Source organism: Schistocerca cancellata, chromosome 9 (genome assembly GCF_023864275.1).
Source record: "Schistocerca cancellata isolate TAMUIC-IGC-003103 chromosome 9, iqSchCanc2.1, whole genome shotgun sequence".
NCBI classification, from domain to species: domain Eukaryota; kingdom Metazoa; phylum Arthropoda; class Insecta; order Orthoptera; family Acrididae; genus Schistocerca; species Schistocerca cancellata.
Window position 1 is genome coordinate 36,207,061 of NC_064634.1, and position 14,466 is coordinate 36,221,526.

The 14,466-nt window shown below is 38.5% G+C and overlaps 1 protein-coding gene across 2 annotated transcripts; it reads left to right on the forward strand.

Moving 5' to 3' along the window:
- The first annotated feature begins 3,408 nt into the window (after nt 1-3,408).
- On the forward strand, nt 3,409-7,149 carry LOC126100640 (uncharacterized). Of its 2 annotated transcripts, none has more exons than XM_049911269.1 (2): nt 3,409-3,939; nt 6,207-7,149. In XM_049911269.1, the coding sequence occupies exons 1-2, from the start codon at nt 3,756-3,758 to the stop codon at nt 6,800-6,802; spliced, it is 780 nt and encodes a 259-aa protein (XP_049767226.1). In that variant the 5' UTR covers nt 3,409-3,755; the 3' UTR covers nt 6,803-7,149. The 2 variants fall into 2 exon arrangements, with proteins under 2 accessions (XP_049767226.1, XP_049767227.1); XM_049911270.1 differs by lacking the exon at nt 3,409-3,939 and adding an exon at nt 4,871-5,087.
- Nucleotides 7,150-14,466: the final 7,317 nt, after the last annotated feature.

Here is a 14,466-nt window from a genome sequence, read left to right on the forward strand (position 1 = left end):
AATTCCTTTCCACACATTGTCTTTATTCTGCTCTTTTGCTATGTCCTGTAATGACGACGAAATAAAATTTTCAAATGCAACTTGCTGAATGTACATGACGCTGAAATTTGCTTTGCAGAAATTGGTTGCGACGTCTTGCTGATTGTTGCTGAGAGAACGAGATAGTGCGTCTGCTACAACATTTTGTGTGCCGGGAATGTGAACTATTGTAAAATTAAATTCCTGTAAATACAGCTTCCATCTGCTTAGTCTGTCGTGTGTGAATTTAGCTGAAAGTAAAAATTGTATCGCTCTGTGATCTGTGTAAACGGTGGTATGTCTGCTATAAAGAAAGTGCCTAAATCTCGTGAAAGCCCGAACAACACATAATGTTTCAAGTTCAGTAACGGAATAATTACGTTCAGCAGGTGATAGAATGCGGCTTGCAAATGCGATGTTTTTAATTACTGTAGAACCATCTTCTTCAATTTCCTGAAAAATATGTACGCCTGAAGCTGTGTTGGAACTGTCGGTGGCAATGGAAAAATTTCTGGTAAGATCTGGGTGCGATAAAAGTGGAGCATTCAACAAAGCTTCTTTAAGTTTCACAAATTCAGAGTGTGCCTGCTTATCCCAAGACCAAATCGTGTTTTTACCTGTCAATTGACATAATCTGGGTGTGTCCAAGGCAGAGTAATGAATAAATTTGCGACAAAAGTTAATTAAACCCAAAAAGCTGCGTAATTGTTTCTTCGTCGTAGGAACAGTAATGTCACGTAGAGCTTGAAGTTTTTCCGGATCAGGCGCAATGCCTTCTGCTGAAATTACGTGTCCAAGAAATTTTATAGAAGTTTTGCCAAAATGCGATTTACTGAAGTTAACTGAGTCCTTGCGCATGAAAAGTTTGCAACAGTCGTTCTAGAATCAGATTGTGTTCAGTCCAGTTAGCTTCTGCGATAAGAATGTCATCTACGTACGTCGTGATTCTGTCTTTAAGTTCTGTCGGAAGTATTGTGTTCAAACCGCGAATAAAAGCAGCAGAAGAGATAGTTAAGCCGAATGGTAATTTGCAAAATTGATAACAGTCGCCAAAACAGAGAAAAGCTGTATACTTTCTACAATTCGGATGAAGCTGAATTTGCCAAAATCCCGATTTCAAATCTAATGTAGAATAAATAGCTGTACCATGAAATTTCTGTAAAAGTTCCTCTAGTGTCTGTGGTCGATCTGTTTCATTAATAATTATGTCATTGATGTGACATTAATCAAGTACGAGGCGAAGTGAGCCATCTTTTTTCTTAACAATATGTAGCGGGTTTATGTACGGGCTAATTGCTGGTTCAATAATTCCTTGGTCAAGCATATCTTGCAATTCTTTTTTAACTTGTTCTCTGTGGATATACGGAATAGGATAATGCTTTGCTTTAAATGTATTATGCGGTTTGACTTGAAATTCATACATAAAACCGGACATAGTACCAGGAATGTTGTCAAAAACTGGAGCTTGCTGTAAAAGAATTTTGTGTAGTTGCGTGCGCTCGTTGTCTGTACTTGCACAACTCTGTTTAACCTTATCAGATATCATCTGCATTACATCATAGTCAGCTTCGTCTGGAGTGAAGGCTGCGTTCACACTGCCGGCCGGGCCGAGCCGAGCCTGGCCGGGCCGCCGCCCGCTTCGATATCAAACACATGGTTTTGAATTGCGGTGTTCACACTGGCGGCCGGGCCGCGCCGACACGGCGTGAGCCTCCCGGAGCCGAGCCGACGACATCCCGAGTGTTTAATATTGCCGGCGCGAGCCGACCGCAGGCGCGAGCCTGTGGAGCAGCACTACAGCTTCTGCAGTACACGCATCACACGTCTCCCTTCTGCTTTCATCACAAGTGTGACTGCACACGTCTTTTATTTTAAGATGTTACCTCACATTTCACAATATGTGAGGAAAAATTACGTTTATTATAATGATACATGCGAAATTACTTTTATTTCATTTATTTAATCTACATGCATTTACAACAATAGCTTGCCAGCGTTCGCGGCATTGCCGCCACTGAATAGTTCGTATTTACTTGTAAACGGAGGCAGATATGAGTGTCACTGAGGGACGGAAATGTGTCCCTACCAGATGACAATTCATTGTAAAGTCATGTTGTGGCACGTTACTATAAGCTGTTGTCTGTGGCATCTTTTTGCGATGTTCTTACTTTAATGGATGCAGAATAACATATACATGACATTAACTTGTGTCCATCAATTTGGTATCAGAATTTCGGCTAGTACGACAGTAATGATGCAGTTTCCAGATTATGGAACGAAGTAACTAAGGAGTGTGTTTCAGATAGTACGCACAAATATAAATTATTTTCCTTTATAATTTTATTTGTTTTATTTACAGTGAAATGAGATACAAAAAAATACAGTAAATAGCAAAGTAATTTCAATTCCAAAATTTATTTGAGAGGTTTTTTAATTATTTTAAGTTGCATTTTTAACGAAATATTCAACAAAAGTGTTCCTGACAGTTTTCGAACGTAATGTGGAATTTCTGTTGAATGTGGCACCAGCTGTCTGCATATCAGCATTGTTACAAAACTTTTCAGCTTCAACATTGCATCCTTCTCTGTCAATGACAATATTATGAAGTAGACAAATGCACTTGACTATGTGATCAGCTATGTCAACGGATGTTTCAGTTTCCTTCCTCAGTAGTCTCCATTTATTGGTCATTATACCAAATGCACATTCAACAACTTTTCTTGCTCTGGAATGCATATCATTGTATAGAATCTTCTCGTTGTCCAAATTTCTGCGAGGAAAAGGTCTCATCAAATTCTCTAATAAGGGGTAAGCTTCATCTCCCAAAATGACGTACGGTAGTTCCTGACACATTCCTTCAAGTCTTGTTGGTGGCGGTAATAACAGCTCCCCATTTGTAAGTTTCTTATATAACATACTTTCTTTAAACACGCCTGCATCAGACTGTTTACCGTAGGCACCAACATCCACAGCTATAAATTTGTAATTTGCATCAGCAACTGCTTGGAGTACAATCGAATAATACTGTTTGTAATTGTAAAACATGCTGCCAGAAAGTTTAGGACATTGGACACGTATGTGCTTCCCGTCTATACATCCAACACAGTTTGGAAATCCCCATCTCGTATGCATTTCACTGGCAATTTCTTTAAATCGAGAAACAGTTGGCGTTGGTAAATGAATGGGGGCAAGTGACTCCCATATGGCCATACAAACGTCTTTCACCAACACTGATACGGTGGACACTCCTAATCGGAATGACGATGCTAGTGCATGAAAGGAGATGTCAGTGGACAGATACCTGAGAAAAAAAATCGTAAAATGTGTTACTCAAGTGTGGTGTTGGGCGAAGTTTTTACAGTTTTGTTTGCACAGTAGATATTTACTTAGTCCATGTCATTTCATAGTTATACAACAATAAATAATTAAAGAGACATTTTCTTGCATCCTTCTATATTCTTTCAATTAAAATAATGAAATCGAAATGCAAAGACCTGAGAGACAGTTACAGAGAATAACTTGTATAACTTGGCAAAATAAGGTCATGTGATCCAGGGAATAGTATATTAAAATGCAATTCCACTCGGGCTTTGTTCTGTCATATGATTTTCCTAAGTTCCAAGAGCTATGCACAGTTCCTTACCAGTGGAAATAGAACCACTGAGTCAAAGGGCATATCAGTCTGTCTATCTTACAAGGTAATGAAAAGAATTCTGTGAGGTCATCAGTGGCTCCACATGATGAACCATCACCACTGCCAAGCGCTGCATCATGAAGAAAAACGAAGAAAAAGTTGGAAAATTCTGAAGGAGTGTATCTGCGATTCTTCGTTGAAGGCACAGCAAGACATTACCCAAAATGACGAAGCTAATTACTTACTGATGATTCTCAGGAGTCCCATAAACTCTCTTCCCCTCAGAGGTAAGCGTTTGTGAAATTTAAAATACAAAAGCATGACTACAATTAATTGGAGGTAGTGAATGCTGCACAAAGTTCTACTGCAAACCGAAAAGTGTGTACTAACGAATCTTACCTTATCGTTATACACAATTTTTCTTCTGCTGTTATACTTCTGCGAAAATTTGTGTTCTGTTTCGAAATTTTGTCTTGAATGTTCTGCAGCACATACTAAAATGTATTATGATTCATTCTGTAATATGAATAAAATTTTTCAGGATAGTTTTTAAGTTCTTCATGTAAAGAAAAACTCTCCTAAATGTCTGTCGCTATTTATGGGATGAATCCATAACCTCCTAGTTCTTCTGTACTTCAAAACTCGACGAGTAACTGCAGAGTCAAAACAATACCAATAAAAGAGTGAAGACATTGTTCTACACGACAGCACACACTAGCCAAAGGCGAGCAACTGTTGACTGCAGCTGCGTTTTCTAGTGACTTGCTTGTCAGCTGTCGAAGGGTGGGGATTTTTTTTAATTTATTTATTTGGCCTCCGGCAGCTGACATCCATTTAGCCAAAGAGTGGGGATTACCTTGACAGTGCAGCGCAGCCCGCCAAGGAAGAAAAAAAAACAATGAAGAACTATGAAACGCACATCTGTGTCGATGTACAGTAATTTCATTAACTCTCCATTATTTTTTATGTCAAAGTAGACAACGAGACTACAGAATTGCGCTTCAGTTTCTGCAGTAAACGTATCACAAACTCCACTTTGTTTTTGTGATTAGTTTTACACCAAATTTTATCAGACCTATGTCATTGACACTTCTACCTGTACATGTGCGCAATCGCGCGCACATGCAGACGATACATTTAGGTTTTTTAATAGGTTCACGTGTGTATGGCGTGCGTGCGTGGTGGGGAGAGGGGTTGGAGGTGGTGGGAACTCCCTGAAAGCCATTCGTTCCAGTTGCAGTCAGGCAGTAGCAGGTCAACATCATTGTTCTTTGTTACATGCTTCATACTGCTCTTGTCATCATGGATGTGGAGCAACTTATAAATGAAGTTAAGCTGCGCCCAGCTATTTGGGACCAGAGACTGGGCGAATACCACAATCGTGACGTAATTTCCAGTTTATGGAATGAAGTGGCACAGGAGTGCTGTTCAGATGGTAGGCATGAATACAAATCATCTTTCTTTATTCTTAATTTTTTTATTTATACTGAACCGATATGCAGATATAATGTAATAAATTAGTATATATTAGGAGTTATTTTGTTGTGGATTATAGTAATGTTTTTATTTGTATTTGTAAATAAATGTTCAACGAACGAGTTTCTGACTGCCTTCGAACGTAATGTAGAATGTCTGTTGATTGTGGTACCAGCAACTTGCATACCAGCATTGTTAGAAAACTGTTCAGTTTCAATTATGCATCCTCCTCTATCGATGACGATATTAAAAGGGCAAATGCACTTAGATATTGATCAGCAATGTCAATGGATATTTTAGTTTCCTTCTTCAGTGGTTTCCATGCATCTTTCATATTATCGGATGTGCACTGAACAACCTGTCTTGTTCTGGAATGCATTTTGGTACAGTCTCTTCCTGTTCCTCAATTATATGCAAAGAAAAGGTATCATCAAATTCTCTAAAAATGGATAAGCCTCAACTTCCAAAAATACATGGAGATTCATGTGACATTTCTTGAAATTCTCCATCGGTAGACCTCTTACACTAAGCACGTTGTTTGAACACACCTCCATCACTCTGTTTACTAGAGACGCCAATATTTCTGCCTAAAAATGTGTGACCAGCAACTGCTTGGAGTACAATTTAATAACATATTTTGTAATTTTAGGACATGCTGCCAGAATGTTTAGGACACTGGGTATGTATGCGTTTCCCATCTAAATATCATACGCAGTTTGAGAAATCCTATGTCAGACGCATTGAAATATTTCTTTAAATCGGGATACATTCAGCATTGCTAAACTAATAAGAGTACGTGCTTACCATATGGCCTTTCAATCTTTTTTTCACAACCAATGATACAATTGACATTTCTATTCACAATTATCATGATAGTGCATGATAGGCTATCCCAGTTGAAATATACCTGAGAAGCAACTTGATAAACTTGCTACTCAAACGGGGCAACGTGGAAAGCTTTTTGACAGTTTCATTAGAGAATATAATACACATTTACGTAGTTAGTCTATTTTCATACTTCTGTGGTAGTAGGGAACTATGGAACCAGTTTTCTTACACCATTTTATTGTTCTTTCAGTTAAAACGGCGAAATCTAAATGGAAACATCTGAGAGACAATTACAGAGCAGAACTTAAGAAACTTGGTAACGTTAGATCAGGTGACCCAGGAAAAAGCCCACAGAAACGCAATACCACTTGGCCTTGGTTCCAACACATGCATTTCCTAAGGGATATTTTAATTCCAAGAGCAATGCAGAGTTCGCTGTCATCAGAAACGGAACCAGAAAGTCAATCTCAACTATCTCCAGAATTTTCGTCTAACGACCACTCTATTCCACAAGATGAACGAGATCAGTCTGATATATCATCATTAGTGGCAGTTGATGAAACGTCGCCACTGGCAAGCACAGTATCACAAAGGAAAAAAAAGAGAAGTAGTGGGCCAAATATTGAAGAAGAATTTTTAAAGCTCGAAAAGGACAAATTAGCTGTGATGAAGGCACATCAAGACATGACCCAAAACGATGATACGTACCACTTCCTGATGAGTCTCAGGAGTGCAATAAACTCCCTTCCAGTTCAGCGGCAAATGTTTGTGAAACTTAAAATACAAGAGCTTGTTTATAATGAATTGGAGGCAGTGAGTGCAGTGCCAGGTTCTTCAAAACAATGACTGCGCTAATTCAACTTACTTCTTCATTACAGACAACTTTGATTTTTGTATTATATTAATGTGAAACTGTATTTCGTTTTGTAATTGTTGCCTGAAATGTTCTTTGGTAGTGATACATGTTATTACTCAATCTGCAATATAAATAAAAGTTTTTCAGGAACGTTCTTTATTATTGTAATTAAAAACCTTTACTAAATGCCAGTCGATATTCTTAGGGATAGTCAATGTCCACACTATTACAATGTGCTCAAAATTCGACGAGTCACCATAATGTGAAAACATAACTAAGATAACAATGAAATCATTGTTACATAAGACGATTCTAATTGGATAGTGGTGAAAAACTTCTGGCTGCACCTGTGTTACCTTCGACCTTCAGTTGCTAATGAATTAAGATCCCTTTGCCGCTGGGGACAAGATCACCAAGGGGAAAAAATACACAGAAGCAAACAGTGACACACACATCTCATCCTTTACACTGCTTTGAACTAGACGAGAATCCAACACATCAATCGACAATAATTTATTTACCTGTCCTGCTGTGCTTGAGGCTATGCTGAATCCGCGCATTTTCTTTCAGTTACAATAGAAAAATCGAAATGGCAGCACCTTACAGAAAACGATAACTTAATCATTTCGTCGTCAAATGATCCAGTAAAGCGTTGATTGAAACGCTGTCCCACTCAACCTTGGTTTCATTGCATTCATTTCCTAAAATGGACTACTTGTAAGAGCTATCCACAGATCTTTCTAAGCGGAGATAGGGTCGATCTAAAGAATGTAATTATTTACAGCTTGCAGTACTACACTTGTGTGATGTGCAAAAAAATGAACTTTTTGCGCCTTAGTCAAACTTAGACATAGAAACATCTGTAAATGTATTTATATTTTTTAACATCTGCAGTTTATTATATGCAACTAGAAAGAAATCGTGTAGAATGTTACAAGCTTTTATTACAGTGCATCAGGAGCAAGATCTCAGATTAATATTCTCTTATCTTTTAGTTCGAAATACGAAATGTACATTATACTAATTGTAGGATGTTGATGACAAATAATTGTTTGTCTTTTGTGATGTAACGTGTAGCCAATTATAAAAGCATAGCAGATGATTGTCCAGTCGCCGAGGGAAAAATTCTTACACATTTGGATTTATCTAGACAATGAGACCATTAAAATAATACGAGGGACCGACACTAGGTCTGCGCTGATCACTAGTAATTAGTTTTTTTTTCTGTCCTGCATTATATGACTATACTAAACCAAGCTGTAACCGCGCGAACTCCGTGGCTTGCGGACACGGCACTGACGCCACTGAATAGCTCGCATTACTTGTGACCAGAGACAGATATCAGTGTCATTATCATTTCAAAAACTTTTTGGTACTTTTAGCTACATTTCATACGCAACAATGTATGGTCTAAAACGGATCTAACAGTAAGCTACCCGCTACATAACTTTTTCACTACAAGATCTGTAAATCAAGTGCACAACGTTGACAAATAGCATCATTTAACAATGACTGTTAAGAAATACGAAAAGATAAATGATTCAATACGAAGCTAAGATGTTACACTAGCACGTGTACAAAAATCAGATTTTTTAGCCGCATAATTTCTTCAAAATCGGCTGGGAAGCGATACGAAACTAAGAAATCACGCGAAACGAAAAGTAGACTTTTTCATTTTTCACGACGTAAGTAACGCTTTTAAGGAAAAAATGAGTTCATAAAACGATGTGGCGCAGTCTTATATACCTCTAAGAATTTTTAGAACATGAAAATCGGAGAAGTGGATTTTCCCCCATTCCGCCGACCCGGCTCGGCGCGGCGCGCAGTGTGAATGCCCTACACGTCGGCCTGAGCTGGCTAGGCACGAGCCGAGACAGTACGCGTCAGCCCGGCCCGGCCCGGCCGGCAGTGTGAACGCTGCCTAGTTATGTACGTACGTATCTGTGAACAATGTCGAATTACAGTCTATGTTACTCGTTACGGAAATGACCTCAGTACAATTAATTGTCTGTTCTTCCGCAGATAAAGAGTGCTGAAATTCTAAAGCCAATTGTACATCTCCATCCTTTAGCATTAAATATTAATTTTGAAAATCAACCACTGCGTCGTGTTGTACGAGAAAATTAGTACCTAAAATAACGTCTGTTGTCAATAAAGGAACAATCCAAAAATTTGAGTGAAATGTGTGACCTGCAATACCAAATGATAAATGTGTCTGTAATTTAACGTCTACTCCTTTACTCGATACTGCTCCTTTTACTTTCGTTTTGCCTAGTGGGAATGTAGGATAGGTATTCTCTTTGTTACACTCGTTAAAAGTTTCTTCATTAATGACTGACATAGGTGAGCCAGAATCGATTACTGCTGAAAATTTCGATGAACCAATTTTAATTTCGATGACAGGGTGTGAAACAGTTTTTTGAACAACTGGTCTTTCCTGTAAAAGAGTGTCTCTAATGTCGTCAAAAGTAATTACATTTTCGTGAACAACATTCTGCGTGTCTAAAGTTGTGCTTGTGTTATTGGAAGATGCGACCTGTACAGTATCTAGTCAGATTCTGTCTGACGTGTTATTATTTTCAGGACGATTCCGTGGCATTTCGACTATTTGAACTGTTCTATTATTTCTTCCAGACGTATTACGCTCTGGATGAAATCTACTGTCGGGTTCATTCATGAGAATATGTTCTTGTGGATAAATTTGCTGCTGATATGACCGACTGTTAGATGCACGCTGAAAATTGCCCTCATCGTTTTTACGTCTGTCGTGATAGTCATTCGTATACGGTGCATTGCGATAGGAATTGTAATACTGTCTTCTCTGTACATAGTTATCTCCTTGCTGCCGTGCGTTACTATTTGTTGTATCAGGGACTATACGCGCACGCGGCGAAACATTAAAGTTAGGTGGACCTTGTGCATTACATTGTTGGTTAGGTATTCTAACCGGCTGGTTTTGTTGCAGTTGTTGTGAAAAACCTCTATTGATACTAAAATGTGGTTCTTCTTGCTGAAAATTTTGACGATATTGATAATTAGAATTTTGACTGTTATTAAAGTTCTGTTGGTTGTCATTCCTGAAGCGTCTATTACCTTTGCTATTGAAATTACGTGACTGATCGTAAGTACTGTAAGTTTGTTGGCCATGATTATTATATGAAAAATGTTTGTTTACAAAAGAATAATCAGATTGTTGTACTTCCAAGAGCTGTAACAGATCTCTGAATGCCAAAATGTTTTCTTTTTGCTAACCCGTTAGAAGTGACACTCTTAATGACCTTGGTAATTTAGAAATGCATAATTGTATGAGTGCAGATTCACTATAAGGTTCACTTAAATACTGATTTTGTTGCACCATGTGCTCAAAAAATTGCGTCACACTGGGAAAATTTGTGTTCTTATAATTTGGTAAGCTAATTAACTGATCTTTAATTCCGCGCTGTGTCGTCTTCGACCAATCCGCTGACAGAAAAGCATTCTGAAATTCATCTACTGAATAACATTGTCTCGCGATCGGTCTCATACGAGTTGCCGGCTCGCCTTCCAAAAAACTGCAAATAAATTCAAGTTTATGCGTAACGGGGCAAGTCGGTGGAAAAGCAAAGCTAAATTGTTGTATCCAATCTAGTTGGTGAATCTGTGTTCTGTCATTTCTAAACACTTTAAATTTTCTCACTGATAGAAAATGTTTGTAATCAAAATTATCATCTCTGTATGACGGAACAGGTTCAGGATTGTATGGGAATCTGTTTGACTGTGGCTGTTCTGATTCTAAGTCCCAAACTCTCTGTAAATTACCCAAATTACATGCGCTGCGTGAGTCTGAAAAATGTTCGTAAAGTGGCGTCTGCTGTGATGTGTTATTAACTGAAATATTTTTTTTATCTCTGTTACCTCTTGCTGTAAACTTGACAATTTTCTACGCATCGTGTTATTAGACGAATCGATCTCATTAATTGTCTGCTGTAAATTTTGGAATTCAGGTGTTTGGTTAAATGAAATCGGTGTAGTATCGTCTGATTTATTTTCATTAGTAGTTTCAATAACGTCAATACGACTGGCCAATTCATCACATTTTTCAGTCAGTATTTTTACCTGATCATCCGTTTTAGTGTCAGTGGCATTAATCTGTTTTTGCAATTTACGTGTAGTTTCGTTCAATTTTTTAACGTCAGCTTTGACGACATCGGAATCCTGTGTTAGTTCTAATTGTTCGAGTCTGTCGGTCACTGTTTGAAAATCTGTTGTGTATGTGTCTGTTTTTAATTTAAGATCACAAATTTCGTCACGTAATTCTGTGTTTGACTGTTGGATGGTATTAATTTCGTCGGACACTGTAGCAATATTGTTGTCTACGTATGTCTTCGCTTTCGCGAACAATTTACGTTTGTCTTCCTGTCTCTGTGCAGTGATTGTCTCCATTACCTGGCGTTTTACTTTATTTTGATCCTGAATAAATTTGCGGAAACGCGTATTACCGTTTTCTATGTGGTGATTAAAACGCTCGTCAATTTGAGTGTTCTGTTGATCGAATTTCGCGTCAATCTTTTCATCCATTGTGCGCGAAAGTTCTGCTGTCATTGCTTTAAACTCTTCGCGTAATTGTGTAGCCTTTTCAGAGCATTGTTTACCGACTGCGCTAATTTCCTCTCTAAGTGTTTCTGTTGTAACTGTTTGCATATCCCTTAATTCTTGAGCAACAGATCTAATTTCTTCGCTACTTTTCTTTGAACAAGCCTCAATTTCCTCGCGTAACTGTTCCTTAGTGTCATGACACTGCGCGGCAACGGCTGCAATCTGCTCGCTAAGCTGTCTGGAATTGTTGTCTAATTTTTCATTTAACTGTCTGTTCTGTTCACTAAGTTGTTTGGGATCTTCATTATTATTGTTTTGTTTTTCATTAATTTGATTAACTCGTTGTAGTAATAGTGCCATAATTTGATCCAAGCCTAAATTACCTGCTCCATTCTCTGTACTGTTTGATGGTGTATCTGCGATTGTCGCGTTTTGTGTGACCATTTGGTCATTCTGTAATTTACAAAAAGGTTTATCAGTCGGATGTACACTGTCAGACACTATTTCGGAATTAAATAGATCAGTCGTACTTTGAGTATCCTGTTCATTTTCATTGGAAAAATTTATCTGTTCATCACGTAAATCCAGCAAACCGGGTGTGTTAATCTGGGCAGCACTCATTGCAACAGAGCGCCCCGTGTCATCAATTGTCGTCAAATTGACAGAGGACACAATTGACATCGCTTGTTCATCATTAGGATGATTGTCAATATACAGTGAATTGTCATCATTACATTGCGTGTCGCAATTACTATCGGTCACGTTGTTTAAGTCGGTAATTTCATTCATAATACCTCGCGATTTTTTTTACAATAGTCACAATTATTCACAAAAGAAATAAGCACAATGCAAAAGCAACACACAAATACAACAGAGCAACGAATTGCCGATGATCTGAGGAAAGAAAGTCACAAAATTAATAAAAGCGTTGCGCCAAATGCTGATTATATTAAAGCAAATAAGAGCAGATTTCTGACTACTTTTCAGAAGATTCTCAACGAAATACGATCCTGGCAGGGTCGCCAAGTGAAACCTTCCCACAAAATCTTCTTATAATGGCAATAATTTGAAACGACAATTACAATCGTGCTAGGTGTAACCTTGGACATAGAGCCAAGTGTAACCTCCCCACAAAAATGTAGAAAGACAATAATTTGAATGTTAACAAGAATAGAACCTAGTGTAACCTCCCAGCAAATAAAATAATTTATTGACACTGACAATTAAATGAGAACTAACAATCTGAGCCATGTATAACCTCCCTACAAAAATGTAAGTCAGTTCAATAAATGAATAAAATCTCAGTGACAATGAAAACACAAATAGACCGAAATGTCGATCTTTAGGCCCTGATTAAACTCAAATTCTTACCTCAATAAAACTGCATCTGCTCTTATTTTTCGCCATAGCTTGGAGGAAATGCATCGCAAATATATATATATATTTTTTTTAATTTAAGGGAAACTTTTCTTTAAGGAAATGCAAGGGAAATATTATTGCAAAAAAGGATTGTTTGTTAAAAATGCTTAGTTTGAAAACAAATTATTATTGGGGCAATTCTTGAACAAATTAATTACACTTAAGATCCATTACAATACATTATTAGCTGAGCGCAAAGCTGCTTCATTACCTTATTTAAAAATATACCTCGTCCTGAATCTTGACCAGAGCCATGCCCGCGCCCGCCGACTCGTCACACAACTCGACTATCTGTCGCGCGCTACTAGCACTGACTGCTTACATGCAACTGCACTGTAAACTCGCAACCGACTGCCTACTCTCGCGGCTCCCTACTAACTCTCTCGCAGCAGAACTGAACTCTATGCTCTCTGGTCAGAGATTGTTATGCCTCACCATCGCTGCGTGCGCGTTTCAGTGTGTGTGTGTGTGTGTGTGTGTTGTCATATACTATGGAAGGATGAGACTCCTGCTGTACAGACGATGGAGGAATAGATGGTGAAGAAATTTTACACAGATCTCATGCTCCTCATGGAGTAACACATGGCGTGTCTGCCTAAAGTGTTGTCGTCCTTAACAGCTCAGTTGCTCTATTGTCAGCTCATTTGTTTAAAAAAAGTGATGTCGTATACATGAACACTCATCTGCTACATGAAGTGTTACCGTTGTGGTGTATTCTTCAGGTGTGATTCATCTCACATTGTGTAGGGGGCGTAGTCCTTCACTTTAAAAAAAAATACTGTTGCAGTGCAAATAGTGGATACAGTACGAAATCAACGAAGCCTCCAGCAAAATAAGTGTAAACTCACACTCACGGTATGAACTTATGCTAGCTACAATGATTATTGAATCAACAAAATTGAATCTTGTGTTGAATACACGACAAAATAAGTGCTTAACAGCATTCTACAGTCCATAAACATACATTCAGCGAGCAATTTCCATACGCTATGGTGAGTAGAAGACTTCAGCAATAATGAAACGCTGGTAGGAACAAACAACAACACGACAATCAATAATGAATGAATATTCACCAGTGGATAGACATGTTTTTCTTGTGAGTGGTACAAGTGAGTCTCAGGAGGAGAGAGACGTAATTTTTCCGGCATGTGAATAGATAGCGTGAGAGCCACTGTTCTGTATTGAAATTTATGCATCTGAAATGTATGTACACTACTGACCATTAAAATTGCTACACCACGAAGATGACGTGCTACAGACGCGAAATTTAACCGCCAGGAAGAGGATGCTGTGATATGCAAATGATTAGCTTTTCAGAGCATTCACAAAAGGTTGGCGCCAGTGGCAACACCTACAACGTGCTGACATGAGGAAAGTTTCCAACCGATTTCTGGTACACAAACAGCACTTGACCGGCGTTGCCTGGTGAAACGTTGTTGTGATGCCTCGTGTAAGGAGGCGAAATGCGTACCATCACGTTTCCGACTTTGGTAAAGGTCGTAATGTAGCCTATCGCGATTGCGCTTCATCGTATCGCGACATTGCTGCTCGCGTTGGTCGAGATCCAATGACTGTTAGCAGAATATGGAATCGATGGGTTCAGGAGGGTAATACGGAACGCCGTGCTGGATCCCAACGGCCTCGTATCACTAGTAGTCGA

What these genes read in the sequence shown, in the direction of transcription:
- LOC126100640 (XM_049911269.1), top strand. Translation starts at nt 3,756, where the DNA reads ATGATGAACCATCACCACTGCCAAGCGCTGCATCATGAAGAAAAACGA. An exon ending in AAACTCTCTTCCCCTCAGAG is followed by an intron (nt 3,940 to 6,206) that starts GTAAGCGTTTGT and finishes TTGTTCTTTCAG; the next exon opens with TTAAAACGGCGAAATCTAAA.